The 17,841-nt window shown below is 49.2% G+C and overlaps 1 protein-coding gene across 2 annotated transcripts; it reads right to left on the bottom strand.

Moving 5' to 3' along the window:
* Window positions 1–171: 171 nt before the first annotated feature.
* On the bottom strand, window positions 172–2,260 carry LOC123078978 (60S ribosomal protein L37a-1). 2 transcript variants are annotated; one of them, XM_044501644.1, is made up of 5 exons: window positions 2,124–2,260; window positions 1,442–1,481; window positions 1,272–1,360; window positions 514–596; window positions 172–430 (listed from the first exon to the last, which is right to left on the bottom strand). In XM_044501644.1, exons 1-5 carry the CDS (start codon window positions 2,124–2,126, stop codon window positions 367–369), a joined length of 279 nt encoding a protein of 92 aa, XP_044357579.1. In that variant the 5' UTR covers window positions 2,127–2,260; the 3' UTR covers window positions 172–366. The 2 variants fall into 2 exon arrangements, with proteins under 2 accessions (XP_044357579.1, XP_044357578.1); XM_044501643.1 differs by lacking the exon at window positions 2,124–2,260 and having other exon boundaries at window positions 1,442–1,508.
* Window positions 2,261–17,841: the final 15,581 nt, after the last annotated feature.

Here is a 17,841-nt window from a genome sequence, read left to right as displayed (position 1 = left end):
CCGGCAATGTTCATTCTCCATATCAGATGACAGATGCTCATAGAGGTAGGGGTGTCCATGCATTCATGGGGTCAGTATGCTCGTTTGCATCTATACTGTGTTAAAAAAAGAGATAAAAACCTTATCATATAAGATTGACTTGGGGTGCAGAGGGGTAGAGAGTGAGAGACGTGTCACAAAAATACAAATAGGTTGGCATAACGCATAACAGGCAGCTGTAGGGACATACTTTCAAGTTTCAAAGATCCTAAAATCAGAACCAAAATTACTAACAGATATCCATCGCTCGATAGCCAAAATACAGAGATTGTTAAGTCTTCACTCCACTACAGAACCCCTGGATTCCTCAAGACAACAGTAGGGCAATCATGCTTCGGTCTGCTCCCTCAAGCGACGGATCGTGCTCCTGACGGTGACTGCACTAGCAGTGCTGCAAAGACGCATTGTGAAATTAGCATAAAGCGATATGACAATGAAGAGGTCATCCAGAAGGAGCTCGGAACAGATGCATACTTCATGGTATAGGCGCCGCCAGCCTTGACCTTGCCACAGTCCTTGCATCCCCAAATTCCAACAGCTTTCCTCTTCACAGCAAACTGGTTATGATTCACAAGCAGAAAGCGTAGTTTTAGACAACCGAATGCAAGTTTCTATATATTTTCAAAGAAGAAGTGTATAGAAAACCAAATATATGCTACAAATTACTAGCATAAGAGTATGTAGCATATTAAATACAACTCCCTTTCCTGTACTCAGATTACTACAGTACAACAAGCCTTTCATGGCGATGACAGCATGTACAATAAGATAAGATGACATTTTTGTATGATGAAACTACAATTAGAATGGCAACAATAAAACCAAATTGGACACCTTCTGTTGCAAATAGAAGATAACACAGCTAGCATAAGATATTACAGGGTAATGACATAACAAGACAAGAGGAATTTACGACTGACATAGCAAAACTATCACTTGGAGAGAGAAAACATAGAAAGCGATACAAAATATCACATCAAGCATTAATAAATACACCCTCCATCCATAAATACTTGTCGGAGAAATGGATGTATCTAGACATATTTTAGGTTCTAGATACATCTATTTTTATCCATTTATGCGACAAGAAATTCCAGACTGAGGGAGTATGAAGGTGCATGGAAAGGTAGTCAGTGTACAGTACTACCCCAGTAAACAACAACAGTTCATACATAGCAGATAGCATTCACACAATGCACTTTGTGTAACCAAGTAGGTGACAGAAGACATACCTTCCCACAGAATTCACAGAAGTACTTGGAGTGCTGAGACACCTCCATCTTCTTGATCTGCTTACGCAAACTGGCACCATACCTGGTACCTATAACATTGCAAGGGCTAATTTCAGGACACAGCAGAAGCACATAAACAGGTAAATGAGCCAAATGTTACAAGCGCATACCATACTTCCCGACGATTCCGGCCTTCTTGGTGCGCTTCGTCTGAGTAGACATTGCAAAACAACAAATTACACAGCAGCATAATAAAAATGAACATTATGATATAGTCAGTGAAGCAACTGCTAATGCACATTTAACATCGAATTTGGGCAATTGATTAACTTCGGATGTGGAAAGCTTAACATCAACGAAACACTAATACATTAGATAACGAAAATGTTCCGATATTACATCCAGTGTGTATCCTTCCCGAAACAAAATATCGCATGCTCCACTCAAACCACTTGCGCAGATGGCTTTTCCCATGCTATTCTACCTTACTAGCCACAAGCCCACAACACCATGCCAGTGCAGATTTTGTGCACCAAGGGACTGGTTGAGTACCTGCGAAGTATCCTAATACACCTAGGTTCTGAGCGAATTGAAGAACACATCGATTGGCCCAGAGGAAGTTTGCATACAAAGCACGAAGCACAACTCAGGGCTAACACGAGTGGTCGAAAGGGAGGAGCTCGAGAGAGCTCAACATATTAGTAACACACAATCGAATTGTTGAATCATGATTTCGCACCTAGAAACACTACGATCTTGCAGGATGGATCCTAAGAAATACCGCATCCAAGACTGAAACGTGTTTCACTGTCGTAAGAGCTTGCCGAGAAAGGAAGTACGAGAGGAACGTACCATCTCGGCGGCGGGTAGCAGGAGGCGGCTGCGGCGGCGTAGGCGGGGAGATGGCGGCGCGCGTGCGAGGGCTCGGGCAGGGGGCGCTAGAGGGGAGCTTATATATCGGAGGCTAGGGTTTCCGTGGAAGTGGGCCTTCGACGGCTGGACTATTACATGTGGGCTGGGTCAAGTGGATAGATAGGTGGGCTTATCACACTCCAGGTAGGTGGTAGTACAGAGTGGGCTTTCTTCACTCGGTTAGAAAAATTAGTTTTTCTTTTAGCGGGAAAGATTTTTTTCTTAGAAAAACAAAATTGTATGTTAACATATTCGTACCCGAGCCCCTAAAAAATCAAAGTCCAGATAAATGTCGATTCCATAGCTTGGCATGCACTTTGTTTTGTGTTTGTGTCTTTGTTTGTCGCATATGTGATATCAATTAAATGTGTCAATTATAGCTCTTTCCAATACGCTAAACGTGCTACAGATCAAATATGTTCTTTCAGACTTTCAGTTGCTACCCCTTGTCCTGCAGCCATGAGGAAATGACCTCGATAGAATGTGGGCAGCTCGACCATGGCAAGCGCTCGTTTGCTGAAGTTGTGAAACAAGGTGTGGGTATGGCTGAGCGTCGTCCTTCTGGATCCAGCTCCGGGGCAGCATCTCAACGAGGCCCTGCCCAACGTGCCCTAGCCCCCGTGCAGCGTAGGCGAGCTTCTGCTCCATCTGGTAAGGACCCTATGCCTGCACAGAAATCCAAATCTACTGCATCTACAACAACGTCCTCTCAAGTTCCTGCGTCTCAAGCTGTAGATGGTGAGGTAGAGCAAGTGTTAGACCCCAGGTATAAGGATATGATATGCTTCAATTGTGGAGGGCCTGGTCACGATGTTGGGAACTATGTGAAAACCAAAGCTTGCTTCATTTGCCAGCAGAATCATAATGTCAACAACTATGCTACTTGGCCCAACACTACAAAAAAAAGACACATCCGTGACATTTTGGGCCGAACAAAAAAAAATTATGTCATACTTATGACACTTCTATGACGATAATTGTGACAAAACCCGGTATCATCATAGATGTGGTGGGCTCCTACTTCTATGACAAAAAATTATGACAGAAAAATGGGCTTTTCATCCTGGGCGGGCCGGAGACGCAGTTGCATGACATTCTTTGGGCCGTCCATGACGGAAAAATCGTGGTAGAAGCGATGGCGAGGAAAATATCGGGGGAGTTCCCGGTTACGGTGGATGGTCGGGGCCGAGCGATGCGCGTTCCTCTCGTACGTACGCGTGTGTGCGAGGCGTTGGGCTCTAACTGAACCCGAGCGATTGCACTAGATACATTACTGAACCTGAGCAATCGATCCCTTGCTGTTAACTGAACCCGAGTGATTCCTTCACTACTGCTGCTAACTGAAGCTGATCGATGCTGCATATGGATGAACAGTGAGCGTTGTTGGGGGGTTTGGATGAACAGTTCCCGGTGGGGGGTTGGATGAACAGGAACCCGTGGTAGTAGAGGCCGTTGCCGCTGGATGAACAACACCCTGATCGATCGAGCCGGTGGATGAACAGGACCCTGTGGAGGGCTGGATGAACAGGACCCCGTGGAGGGCTGGATGAACAGTAGCCGGTGGAGGGCTGGTTGAACAGTAGCCGGTGGAGGGCTGGATGAACAGTAGCCAGTGGAGGGGTGGTTGAACAGGACACCGTGGAGAGGGGTGGTTGAAGGACCCCGAGAAGAGGGCTGGTTGAACAGTAGCCGGTGGAGGAGCGCGCGGTGGAGGCTGGATGAACAGGAGCCCGTGGATGAACAGTCACAGGTGGAGGCTGGAGGAGGTCGACGGTGGAGATGAACAATAGCCCGTGGAGGCTGGAGGAGGTCGACGGTGGAGATGAACAGTATCCCGTGGAGTCCCGTTTTACGGTACGCCACACCCCTCCCGATGAACAGGACCCCCGTTTCGACCATAGCGCTCCAACACAAGTCCGTTTCCTCCGTTTTGCGATACGCCACACCCCTCCCGATCAACAGGACCCCGTTTCGACCGTGGCCGGTCGAACACAAGGCCGTTTCCTCCGTTCTGCGGTACGCCAGGCCTCACTTCCATCGGCTGTTCCGTCCAAGCCGGTTGGCTCCCGATGAACACGACGACGCATTCCGTTCCGACCTAGCCGGTTGCCTCCCCATGATCACGACGACGGCGCAGCTTCTCCGTTCGGACCCAGCCATTTACACAAGCCCTGGCCGTACGTATGCGCGAGTAGGCGTTCAAGACCCCGCCTGTATGTACGTACGTGGCCGTATTTACTTTCTTGCACCCTGGCCGTTGTACGTACGTGTACATGCTACGTGCGCACCATTACTATGACACATGCCCTTCCTTACTCGGCCACGGTTCATCGCTGCAGCCTGCAGATAGACCGATCGACCAGTATGTACGTACACGTTCGCCACCAGAATGACAACGCTACGTACGCTTCGACTAGGTGGGTCCCGACTGCCAGGCACTTCCTTGCGTGTGAAGATGTAGCTCGTGGGTCCCAGCAGTCAGGGAGAAATATTTTTTTCACGAAATACGGTGGCCCGTCCGGTGGGTCCCTGCTGTCAGGTGGAGGAATCATTATTTTCCGCGTAATAAGGAGGCACTTCCTTGCTGCGGCCATGGACCCAGCTGTCAGCCTCTCCACGTACAGTACTCTTTCGATGGAAGTCGTTCGTTGACCATATTGACCACGCCACGGCGAGAGCACCAAGGCGGTGGACGACGGCGGGGCCTAGGAAGGGAACGACGCGGAGCCACGGAAGACGCGGCAGTGGATGCCCATGCGGAGAGGAGTACGAGGGTTCACTGGTTCGATTGCGGTGTGAGGCTGCCGTCGCCGCACGGCCTGGCCAGCGGTGGGAATAGTAGGGGGCTGTGAGGCCTCCGCGGCAGCACAGCCGGCCACTGGAGGCAGGAGCAGGTGGCACGACCGGCGCTGCTTTGGGCGGCTGGAGCAAGAAGACCAGAGGTTGAAGAAGCACGACAGCTGTTGGATGGACATCGTACGGTCACTGCAGCTAGAATCGTTTATATTGACTAAGTTGACAAAGCCCTTGGTACGCGTCAACTTAGTAGGCCCACAGGTCAGCCTCCGAAACGGTGCACCCCAGATGTCATGGGAAGAAATCATTTTTTGGGCGGGTGAAGCTAGAATATCCGAGATTGAAGAAGAAGCACAACATCCGTTGGATGGACATCCAACGGCCACTGTTGCTAAAACCGTGTGTTCACTATAAGTTGATAAAGCCTTGCATACGCGTCAACTTTTTTTTGGGACGCGTCAATTTAGTAGGCCCACAGGTGTGTGGTAGAGAACTTATAACCCATTTGAGATTTGTAAGAATGTACAGCCCATTTTTGAATTCTAATGAATTTACTACAGCTCATTTACAGTTTGTTAAAAGTACAACCCATTTTCTAGCTAGGATAACGATTAATAATTTCAACCAACCGTTCAAAATAGAATTCAATAGAATTTACCATATTTTGATGGGATCCAAAATATTTTTATCCCTAAATTTCTAGTCAGATTAAATACAATTTCAATATAAATTTGTCTTACATAAAAATCCAACGAAACATTGCGCGCGCAACAATTAATGAAATTAAAATTTTCAAAATCCAAAAATAATATTTTATAAACTAATTACGTGTTTGGTGCATTTTTTATAGTTACAGCCCAGTTTTTATAATTACATCCCATTTATTATTTCTTAAAGCCCATTTTCTTTTTAAGCCTAATGCATCCGCTTTAGGAAAGATTTGCAGCCCGGCGGGGCGGAGAATAACAAGTTGACCTTGCCTGGGTATTCCTCAAAAAAAGTATAGTTGGACTAGCCATTTTCAGCTTAAAAAAATTAATATCTGGGCTGGATATCTGGCCTGGGCTAGACGGGCCACAACCCGCCCAGTTAATACCCTGCTCTCCTCTGAACAACAACGAAAACGTTGCTCTTGTCTCAAAAAAATGAAAACATCGCTTAAGAAAAACTCTGCAGTGCTCACACATCAAAACACACAAATACTGCTCGAGCTGTTTGGTCCCAGCTGTCGGCCGCTCCTTGCGCAATTCTCTCGTTTATTGACTACATAGGTTGACAATAGTGTGGGACCGTGATGTCAGGAAACCAGGAGGAAGCAAAAAAAATTACAGTTGTAGTATATAATAAGGAGGCACTTGCAGACGTGCGGCTATGGCCCTGGTGGGTCCCCACTGTCATCCTCTCCAAGTAAAGTCATCTCCTCATTCCTCATGTCTGTTGACCATGTTGACAACGTGAGACGGCGGCGCCACGGCGAGCGCAACAACTCGAAGGACGACGAAGAGGGCCTCGCAGGCCCTACGGATGGTCTGGTACAACGCCTGCTGCTCATTCGGGAAGCCAGGATCATAGGGCCACATGTCCGCGACGGCATTGTCGTTCGCTTGTTCACCAGTGCTCGTTGACGAGACGGAGGTTGCAGCACAGGTCCTCCTGCGCTGGTTGCTCTTCCACCATTAAGGCATCGAAGTGCGGCCGCACCTGCTCTATGGTGAACACGGCATGAACCGGCTTGGACAGTGGCGCTGGCTCCTGGTCGGAAGTTACGTCCATCGTCTGATTGTCGTCGCTCAGCTCGGCAAGCTCGCTTGCGAGCCAGCATGTCCGGCTGCTGGACCGACCCGCTGCCAAACACGAGTCTGACTGCCCTGGCTCACCCAGACCGCCTCCCTCGCCCGCGCGCGCTTTCTGCCCGAAACGTTCAGCGGCGCCCGCCCCGCTTCCCCGTGCAGGCGATTGCTCCGCCTTCAAACGACACAAGTGTCGTCCGTCCGTCTGTCTACCGCCTACATTAATGATACGCGGTTGCCGAGGCGGCAACTCCGGCGCCACACGTCCGTCCCTCCGCCGCCCACCATTGCTATATAAACTGTTGCGCAGGTCATAGCCGCAGTCATCCGCCTCCGTTCCCTTTCTCTTGTCCACACCACTACTGCCCACCATGGCTTCCTGATACGTCTCCATCGTATCTACTTCTCCAAACACTTTTGCCCTTGTTTTGGACTCTCACTTGCATGATTTGAATGGAACTAACCCGGACTGACGTTGTTTTCAGCAGAACTGACATGGTGTTATTTTTGTGCAGAAATAAAAGTTTTCGGAATGACCTGAAACTTCACGGAGAATATTTTTGGAATATATAAAAAATACTGGCGAAAGAATCAAGTCCAGAATTGCTACCCCAACCAAGAGTTACCCAAAGCGTAGGTTGCTACCTCAACTCGAGGAGGAAGCATTGAAACCTACATCACCAGCGTATGATGCGGCTGATCGGCCACCTCGCGGCCGAGACAGAGAGGCATTTCAGCCTGAAAACCAGCCCGCACCCCGCCGCCACCCAAACAAAAATACCAAGGGCCGGGGCAACATGCGGGACCTGCGATATGTATTGGAAAACAAGGCAAAACATGCAAGATCAATCTACGGATCACGGGGGCGCGCACCAACGCGGGACGATGACCGTCACGCCGGATACACTAAAAGAAAATCCGGCCGGGCCGAATACAGCAGACAAGACTCATATGAACTGCGTCGTGATATAGCCCGGCACAGAGGCGCCGCACACCCCCTATGCTTCACTAATGAAGTAATGGATCATGAATTCCCAGAGGGTTTTAAACCCGTAAATATTGAATCATATGATGATGGAACAATAGACCCCGCGGTATGGATCGAGGATTTCCTCCTCCACATCCACATGGCTCGCGGTGATGATCTACATGCCATCAAGTACCTCCCACTAAAACTCAAAGGAACAGCTCAACATTGGCTGAATAGCTTGCCAGCAGACTCCGTTGGCAGTTGGGAGGATTTGGAAGATGCATTCCTTGACAACTTCCAGGGCACTTATGTGCGACCACCGGATGCTGATGACTTGAGCCATATAACTCAGCAGCCGGGGAAATCGGCCAGGCAATTCTGGACCCGGTTCCTAACTAAGAAAAACCAAATTGTCGACTGTCCGGATGCAGAGGCCTTAGCGGCATTTAAGCATAACATCAGTGACGAGTGGCTCGCCCAGCACCTCCGCAAGGAGAAGCCGAAGTCTATGGCGGCCCTCACGACGCTCATGACCCGCTTTTGCGCGAGCGAAGACAGCTGGCTGGCTCGCAGCAACAACACATCAAGAAGTCATGGCACTTCAGATACGAAGGATACTAACGGCAGACCGCGTCGTAACAGACACAAGCGCCGCAACAACGGCGACAACGCCGAGGACACGGCAGTCAATGCCGGATTCAGCGGCTGTAAATCCGGTCAGCGGAAGAAGCCGTTCAAAAGAAGCAATCCGGGCCCGTCCAGTTTGGACCGCATACTCGATCGCTCGTGTCAAATTCACGGCACCCCCGATAAGGCAGCCAATCACACCAACAGAGAATGCTGGGTGTTCAAGCAGGCCGGCAAGTTGAATGCCGAAAACAGGGACAAGGGGCTGCATAGCGACAACGAGGAGGAGCCCCAGCCGCCGAACACAGGAGGACAGAAGAGGTTCCCTCCACGAGTGAAAACAGTGAACATGATATACGCAACCCACATTCCCAAGAGGGAACGAAAAACGTGCACTAAGGGACGTCTATGCGATGGAGCCAGTCGCCCCAAAGTTCAACCCATGGTCCTCTTGTCCGATCACCTTCGATCGCAGGGACCACCCCACTAGTATCCGTCATGGCGGATCTGCCGCATTGGTCCTTGACCCCATCATCGACGGATTTCACCTCACCCGAGTCCTTATGGACGGCGGCAGCAGCCTGAACCTGCTCTATCAGGATACAGTGCGCAAAATGGGCATAGACCCCTCGAGGATCAAACCCACTAAAACCACCTTTAAAGGTGTCATCCCAGGTGTAGAGGCCCATTGCACGGGCTCAATCACACTGGAAGTGGTCTTCGGATCTCCGGACAACTTCCGAAGCGAGGAGTTAATCTTCGATATCGTCCTGTTCCGCAATGGCTATCACACACTGCTCGGGCGAACCGCATTTGCCAGATTCAATGCGGTACCGCATTATGCATACCTCAAGCTCAAAATGCCAGGACCTCATGGGGTTATAACAGTCAATGGAAACACAGAACGCTCGCTCCGCACGGAGGAGCACACTGCGGCCCTCGCAGCTGAGGCACAAAGCAGCCTTTTAAGGCAAACCGCCAATTCGGCGATAAAGCCCCCGGACACCTTCAAGCGAGTCCGGAGTAACCTGCAACAGGATCGCCTGGCACATTCAGAGCTTGCCTAGCAATTCGGCCCCCGTCCTAGTCCCGGTCAAGCGACGAAATCTGTGCCGCGCGTACATAATTACGCACTAAAAATACCATGGGCATAGGCGGGGGCACGACCAGGGCACGTCCCACAATGCGGCTCAACCGCCCCAGGGGCTGTATACCTTTATCATTTCCTCTCTTTCAGGACCTTACTCTCTGGAAGCCCTTTCCGGCAGTCTGATTGCTGGACACATTACGGAAAGGAACAACCAAGGAGGCAAGAAGCTAAGACGTACAAGGGAATCCCCAGGTGGTCTCTGATAACACTCGAAGTACCCATTTTTAATACCCATACGCAGCTTACCCTTGGATAGGACATGTCAAATAGTCCTATTTTTTGCTTATTGCACTACTTGTATCAGTACGCTTCGACGTATTATTTAACAAGGTGTAGCATTAGTCTATAATTGCATTACCCTTATTTTTTCTTGTCTGTTTATTTACGACAACTTGCACCCGTACATTCTGGTACGACCATTACGCCAGGGGCTTCAGTATACCCCATAATACGGCGTGAGAAGTCCGAACACTTTCGACAGTGCGGCACCCCGAACTTATAGCATTATATGCATCAGCTCCGAATCATGTCTTGGGTCAATAGTTGGGTTTGCCCGGCTCCCATGTTTTGGTACCTTACGTTCCACAATATCGGCTAAGGTAGCGTTGGGAGAACTACTGCGATTGTGTCCCGGTTCTTCCGGACGAGCACCTCAGTAGAGAAAGCCGAAAACTGACTGCCATGATAAGGCGAGAGCTGGTCGCTGTTCGAGAGGTCTCAAGTCCTTAAAGACTTTTTCCGCTTCGGGCAAGGAGTCAGCCTTGCCCGACTTAGGCGTATATAGCGCCCCAAATTCGGCCTTCCGAATACTAGGGGCTTCGCCAAAATTTAAAATTGTAGACTTCTATGGCTAAGGGAGAGTGATAAAGCCTTATAGTCCGATTGCCTCGTTCGTTGTGCTGAACACCTCCCTCGAAGGACCCAAAATTGGGATAAAGAGTGCTCAGGTTTATCCCGAACACCTCAGTACTAGTTACATGGGGGCAGAAGCCGACGACTGGCCAACTCTCAGATTTTATAAACGGCCGCACAGAAGGTAATATTTTAAATTCACAAGCATTGCATAGCACAAATGAACTCGTTTCATATAACAGGATCGCATGAGTACATTCATTCGAATATTACATCCTTAGTACATTCCTCCGTCACAAGGCGAGAACCCTTCAGGACACTGTTATAATACATCTCGGGATGGCGATGCTCCTTGCCTTCTGGCGGCCCCTCCTTCACCAGCTTCGCCCAGTGCACCTTTGCTCGGGCAAAAGCCATGCGCGCGCCCTCGATGCAGACATACCGCTTTATGACGTCAAGCCGCGGGCAGGCATTCACAAGCCGCCTCACCAGGCCGAAGTAGCTATCAGGCAGGGGATCGCCAGGCCACATCCGGACTATAAGACCCTTCATGGCCTGTTCGACCGCCTTGTGGAGCTCGACCAGTTGCTTCAGCTGGTCGCTCAAGGGCCTAGGGTGTTCGGTCCCAGTATACTGAGACCAGAACAACTTCTCCGCCGAGCTCCCCTCCTCGGCCCGGTAGAATTCCGCGGCATCTGATACACTGCGGGGTAGATCTGCAAACGCTCCTGGAGAGCTCCGAACTCGGGTAAGTAAAAGGAAATTTTCTCTCACATGGTTGCTTTGCATACTGAATGCCTTACCCGTCGCTATCTTCTTAACCGCCTCAATTTCCTGGAGGGCCTTTTGGGCTTCGGCCTTGGCATGTTGTGCATTTTCGAGGGCCTTCGCAAGCTCGGACTCTCGCGTCTTAGAGTCAAGCTCCAAGGACTCGTGTTTCTTGACGAGTGCCTGGAGCTCTTGCTGCACCTCGCCCACCCGGGCCTCTTGTTTTTCCCGCTCAATGCGCTCCTTGGCCGCCTTGTCCTCGGCCTCGGACAGCGCCTTCTTTAGGGTCGCCACTTCGGTCGTGGCCCCTGGCAAAATTCATGACGATCCTATGATCTAAGCAACCATCCTTTTTTTCTTATCAACATACAGACGGGGTATAACTTACCTTTGTTCTCTTCGAGCTGCCTTTTGGCAAGGCCGAGCTCTTCCATGGACCGCTCAAGGTCCCGCTTCAGTGCGGCGACCTCCGCAGTACGCGCGGCAGCGGCTAGCATGAAGCCTGCATATGCACATAGACATATTTCGATTAGACTCCTGCGGTTATTATTTGATCCTCTATTCGGCCTTTCTTCGCAAATGCCAAACAGAGCATCAGGGGCTAGTGTCTATGCGGTGACATTCTCTTATAATCCGGTTACTTACCTCAAAGCCTGTTAGGAGGCTGGCACAGGCTTCAGTCAGTCCGCTCTTGGCGGACTAAACCTTCTTGACCACCACACTCATGATAGTGCGGTGTTCTTCGTAAATGGAAGCGCCGCGAAGCGCTTCCAGCAAGTTGTCTGATGCCTCTGGATGGACAGAGGCCACCGGCACATGCGGCTTGCCCCTCTTAACCGGGGGTTGCCTGACAGAGTCCGGAACCACTGGAGGTTCCGGCGCAGCGTTCGGCTGGGGGCCGAATTCGGAGCCCATGGGAGTCTTGCTCCCCTTGCGCCCAGAGTCCGGAACGTCGCCACGAGGCGCCTCCAGGACTACCTCCCCTCGGCTCGGTGCCCTTTGAGACAACACCACGACATTGTCCGTAGGGCGAGGGGTGGAGGCGGTCGGAAGTGAATCGCTATTCATATCCGACGGGTCCAAAGAACCATCCGATGAAGATACGTCGATATGGGCTCGGGATGGACTGCATAATCATGTTCGGCGTGATGAGAAGCAGTGCAATAAAACATACCATGAATTACTATGGAATCCGGACACTTACGACCTTGCCAGGGGCTTGTCCCTGGGCAACCACTCGTCGTCGCTGTAGGCGGCCGTCGTGGAGCAGTCTGGGAGGAGGGTCCTTCCCTTCTTGGACCCTTCGGCCTCCCCGGTTGGGGCGGCCTTCCTTTTCTTGTCCCCCCCGGCTGGGGGGGGGAGAGCTTTCCTCTTCCTCCTCCTCGTCTTCGTGGGAGGAGTGCGCCTCGGAGTTTTCGGACGATGAGTCCGATATAACCCTGCGCCAGAGACCCTTTCGGGTCCCCGTGGCCTTCTTCACCGGCACCTCGTAGGGCGCCGGAACCAGCATCTCCGTTAGGAGAGCATTTGCAGGATCTTCAGGCAGGGGGGCTGGGCAATCGATCTGCCCCGCTGTCTCTACCCAGTCCTGTTAAATGGCATGGAGGCTTAGATCCCGCACATGATTAAACTGGAGAAAATAAACATCCCATGAGATATGAAAAACTCACCGGATTGGCAGGATGCGTTGCGCTGAGTCCGCGGTCCTCGGTAAGGGGAGGAGGTACCTCGGCGCCCTTGAACAGCACCTTCCAGACGTCCTTGTGCGTCGTGTCGAAGAGCTCTCGTAGCGTCTAGTGCTCGGCCGGGTCAAACTCCCACAAATTGAATGCCCGTCGTTGACACGGGAGGATCCGGCGGAAGAGCATGACCTGGACCACGTTGACAAGCTTGATTTTCTTGCTCATCATGTTTCTGATGCATTTCTGGAGTCCAGTCAGCTCCACCGATGAACCCCAGGACAGGCCCTTCTCTTTCGAGGAGGTAGCCGCGTGGGGATTCCGGATCGGAATTCGGGGGCCGCCACCCAGTTGGTGTCGCGCGGCTCGGTGATGTAGAACCACCCCGATTGCCACCCCTTTATGGTCTCCACATAGGAGCCTTCGAGCCAGGTGACGTTAGGCATTTTTCCCACCATGGCGCCTCCGCACTCTGCTTGCTGATCGACCACCACCTTCGGTTTAACGTTGAAGGTCTTCAGCCATAGGCCAAAGTGGGGCCTGATGCGGAGGAAGGCCTCGCACACGACGATAAACGCCGAGATGTTGAGGATGAAATTGGGGGCCAGATCGTGGAAATCCAGCCCGTAGTAGAACATGAGCCCGCGGACAAACGGGTGGAGGGGAAATCCCAGTCCGCGGACGAAGTGGGTAAGGAAAACCACCCTCTCATGGGGCTCTCGCGTAGGGATGATCTGCCCCGCATCTGGAAGCCGGTGTGCGATATCCGCGGCTAGATATCCGCCCCCCCGTAGCTTTGTGATGTTCTCCTCCGTAACGGAGGAGACCATCCACTTGCCTCCTGCTCCGGACATGCTTGGAGTGGTTTGAGGAGAAAAACGCGAGCTTGGGCGCTGGAGCTCGAGTGCGCAAGAATGGATGAGCAAGGAGGAAGAAGGCGTGGGTGAAAAGAGTGAATCCTTGTCCCTTTATATAAGGGCGGAAGAGGCGATGCACCTCCCCACTCACCTGGTAAAATCGCTTATTCCCCAAGCATCGTAATTGATGGCGCGGTTGGGTTACCCACACCCGTATTGATGAGAATCCCGTGATAAGGGGACAGGATCTCTGCTTCGACAAGACGTGCCAAGGAACCCGCCTCGCGATATGTGCAGTGGCTGGTTGTGAAAAACGGTTCGAATAATGACCGGGCCGTGGTGTGATGTCATGCTACAGAATGCGTCAGCAGATTAGATTTGTGGGAATATTATTCTCTCTATGGTGGTATGTGGAATTTGTTTTGCAGAGCCGGACACTATCCTTGTGTTCAAAATCTTCTATGGAATATTCGGAGGAGGAACCCGCCTTGCAATGCCGAAGACAATCTGCGCGCCGGACTCATCATCATTGAAGCCTGGTTCAGGGGCTACTGAGGGAGTCCTGGATTAGGGGGTCCTCGAACAGCCGGACTATATCCTTTGGGCGGACTGTTGGACTATGAAGATACAAGATTGAAGACTTCGTCCCGTGTCCGGATGGGACTCTCCTTGGCGTGGAAGGCAAGCTTGGCAATACGAATATGTAGATCTCCTCCCTTGTAACCGCCTCTGTGTAACCCCAGCCCCCTCCGGTGTCTATATAAACCAGAGGGTTTAGTCCGTAGGACAACAACAATCATACCATAGGCTAGCTTCTAGGGTTTAGCCTCTACGATCTCGTGGTAGATCAGCTCTTGTAATACTCATATCATCAAGATCAATCAAGCAGGAAGTAGGGTATTACCTCCATCAAGAGGGCCCGTACCTGGGTAAACATTTTGTCCCCCGCCTCTTGTTACCATCCGCCTTAGACGCACAGTTCGGGACCCCCTACCCGAGATCTGCCAGTTTTGACACCGCCAGGGGGCCCACACCCTGTCCACGAGGGTGGGGGGCGCGCCTACCCCCCTGGGCGCGCCCCCTGACACGTGGGCCCCCTGAGGCTCCATCGACCTCAACTCCAACTCTATATATTCACGTTCGGGGAGAAAAAAATCAGAGAGAAGGATTCATCATGTTTTACGATACGGAGCCGCCGCCAAGCCCTAATCTCTCTCGGGAGGGCTGATCCGGAGTCCGTTCGGGGGTCCGGAGAGAGGAATCCGTCGCCGTCGTCATCATCAACCTTCCTCCATCACCAATTTCATGATGCTCACCGCCGTGCGTGAGTAATTCCATCGTAGGCTTGCTGGATGGTGATGGGTTGGATGAGATTTATCATGTAATCGAGTTAGTTTTATTAGGGTTTGCTCCCTAGTATCCACTATGTTCTGATTTATGACTTTGCTATGCTTAATGCTTATCACTAGGGCCCGAGTGCCATGAATTCATATCTGAACCTATTATGTTTTCACGAATATATGTGAGTTCTTGATCCTATCTTGCAAGTCATTAGTCACCTACTATGTGTTATGATCCGGCAACCCCGAAGTGACAATAATCGGGACCACTCCCGGTGATGGCCGTAGTTTGAGGAGTTCATGTATTCACTAAGTGTTAATGCTTTGGTCTGGTACTCTATTAAAAGGAGGCCTTAATATCCCTTAGTTTCCAATAGGACCCCGCTGCCACGGGAGGGTAGGACAAAAGATGTCATGCAAGTTCTTTTCCATAAGCATGTATGACTATATTCGGAATACATGCCTACATTACATTGATGAACTGGAGCTAGTTCTGTGTCACCCTATGTTATAACTGTTGCATGAGGAATCGCATCCGACATAATTATCCATCACTGATCCAATGCCTATGAGCTTTTCACATATTGATCTTTGCCTAGTTACTTTACCGTTGCCACTGTTACAATTACTACAAAACTGCTACTGTTACTTTTGCCACCGTTACCGTTACTTCCATATTACTTTGCTACTAAATACTTTGCTGCAGATAGTAAGCTTTTGAGGTGTGGTTGAATTGACAACTCAACTGCTAATACTTGAGAATATTCTTTGGCTCCCCTTGTGTCGAATCAATAAATTTGGGTTGAATACTCTACCCTCGAAAACTGTTGCGATCCCCTGTACTTGTGGGTTATCAAGACTATTTTCTGGCGCCGTTGCCGAGGAACATAGCTCTTTTCTTTGAGTCACTTGGGATTTATATCTGCTGATCATTATGAGGAACTTGAAAGACGAAAAAACCAAGATTTATCCCTCAGCTACGAGGGGAGCTAAGGAACTGCCATCTAGCTCTGCACTTGATTCACCTTCTATTTTCAGTAAGCTTGCGACACCTAAACCTGCTTCTGCTATTAATTCTGATATGTCGCATGTTATTGATGATGCCACTTCTGCTATGCATGATACTTATGATGAAACTACTTCTATGATTGATAACACTTTGCCACTAGGTGAATTTCTTGATGAACAACTTGCTAGGGCTAGAGAGAATGTAATTATTGAAACTGATAATATTGATGAAAGTGATGATGAAGATTCACCCCTAGATATGAATTGCCTGATTGTGCCTGAGGGTTATGTTATGGATGAGGAAATTGCTAGAGACTTTCTTGCTTGCAATGATAGATATGATCTTAAGAAATTATTAGCTAAGCTGAAAGAAAAATCTTTGAATGCTAGAATGAAATATGACCCTGCTTTTGCTACTTCACCTATCTGTATTTCCGATAAGGATTATGATTTCTCTGTCGATCCTGAGATAATTACTTTGGTTGGATCTGATCCTTTTTATGGCTATGAATCTGAAACTGTTGTGGCACATCTTACTAAATTAAATGATATAGCCACCCTATTCACTCATGAGGAGAAAATTTGTTACTACTATATCCTTAAGTTATTTCCGTTCTCATTAAAGGGTGATGCTAAAACATGGTTTAATTCTCTTGATCCTGGTTGTGTGCGTAGTCCCCAGGATATGATTTATTACTTCTCTACTAAATATTTTCCCGCTCATAAGAAACAAGTCGCCTTAAGGGAAATATATAATTTTGTGCAAATTGAAGAAGAGAGTCTCCCACAAGTTTGGGGGAGGCTTCTCCAATTACTTAATGCTTTGCCTGATCATCCTCTCAAGAAAAATGAAATACTTGATATCTTTTATAATGGACTAACCGATGCTTCCAGAGACCACCTGGATAGTTGTGCTGGTTGTGTTTTCAGGGAAAGAACTGTTGATCAAGCTGAATTGCTATTGAATAATATGTTGAGCAATGAAAATGATTGGACACTTCCTGAACCAACTCCTAAGCCAACTCTGAAGAAAAGGGGTATTCTATTTCTCAGTCTTGAAGATATGCAAGAGGCAAATAAATCTATTAAAGAAAAAAGTATTAAAGCTGAAGATGTTAAGAATTTACCACCTATTGAAGAAATACATGGTCTTGATAACCCGACACAGGTAGTAAAGGTAAATTCTCTCTATAGATTTGATGAAGGTGATATTCCTTGTTATAAGTCTGCTAGCCAATGCTTAGGTGAGTTTGATAATTTTATTGTTAAACAAGAAAACTTCAATGCTTATGTTGGTAGACAATTGAAACGAAATGCTTATATGGTTGAACACTTGAGTGATTATATGTCTAGAGTTAAAGGTGAACTTAAACTTATTAGTAAACATGCTTCTATGGTTACCACTCAAGTAGAACAAGTGCTTAAAGCTCAAAATGATTTGCTCAATGAATTAAATAACAAGAAAAATGGTAATGTTGTTAGAGTTGTGACTAGAGGGGGTAAAATGACTCAGGAACCTTTGTATCCTGAGGGCCACCCTAAGAGAATTGAGCAAGATTCTCAGAGAACTAATGTTGATGCACCTAGTCCTTCTAAGAGGATGAAAAAGAAAAATGATAGGACTTTGCATGCTTCTAGTGAACCTGTTGTAGACACACCTGAGAATCCCAATGATATTTCTATTTCTGATGCTGAAACACAATCTGGTGATGAGCATGAACCTAGTGATAATGTTAATAATGATGTTCATGTTGATGCCCAACCTAGTAATGACAATGATGTAGAAATTGAACCTGCTGTTGATCTTGATAACCCACAATC

The sequence above is a fragment of the Triticum aestivum genome, chromosome 3D, assembly GCF_018294505.1.
Source record: "Triticum aestivum cultivar Chinese Spring chromosome 3D, IWGSC CS RefSeq v2.1, whole genome shotgun sequence".
Classification (NCBI taxonomy): domain Eukaryota; kingdom Viridiplantae; phylum Streptophyta; class Magnoliopsida; order Poales; family Poaceae; genus Triticum; species Triticum aestivum.
This window is presented reverse-complemented; position numbering and strand designations above follow the sequence as displayed.

Coding starts and splice junctions, on each gene's coding strand:
- LOC123078978 (XM_044501643.1), bottom strand. CDS start 1,493: ATGTCTACTCAGACGAAGCGCACCAAGAAGGCCGGAATCGTCGGGAAG. Junction 1,361..1,441: donor CGGAATCGTCGGGAAGTATG/GTATGCGCTTGT, acceptor GCAATGTTATAG/GTACCAGGTATGGTGCCAGT. Junction 597..1,271: donor TCTGTGAATTCTGTGGGAAG/GTATGTCTTCTG, acceptor AATCATAACCAG/TTTGCTGTGAAGAGGAAAGC.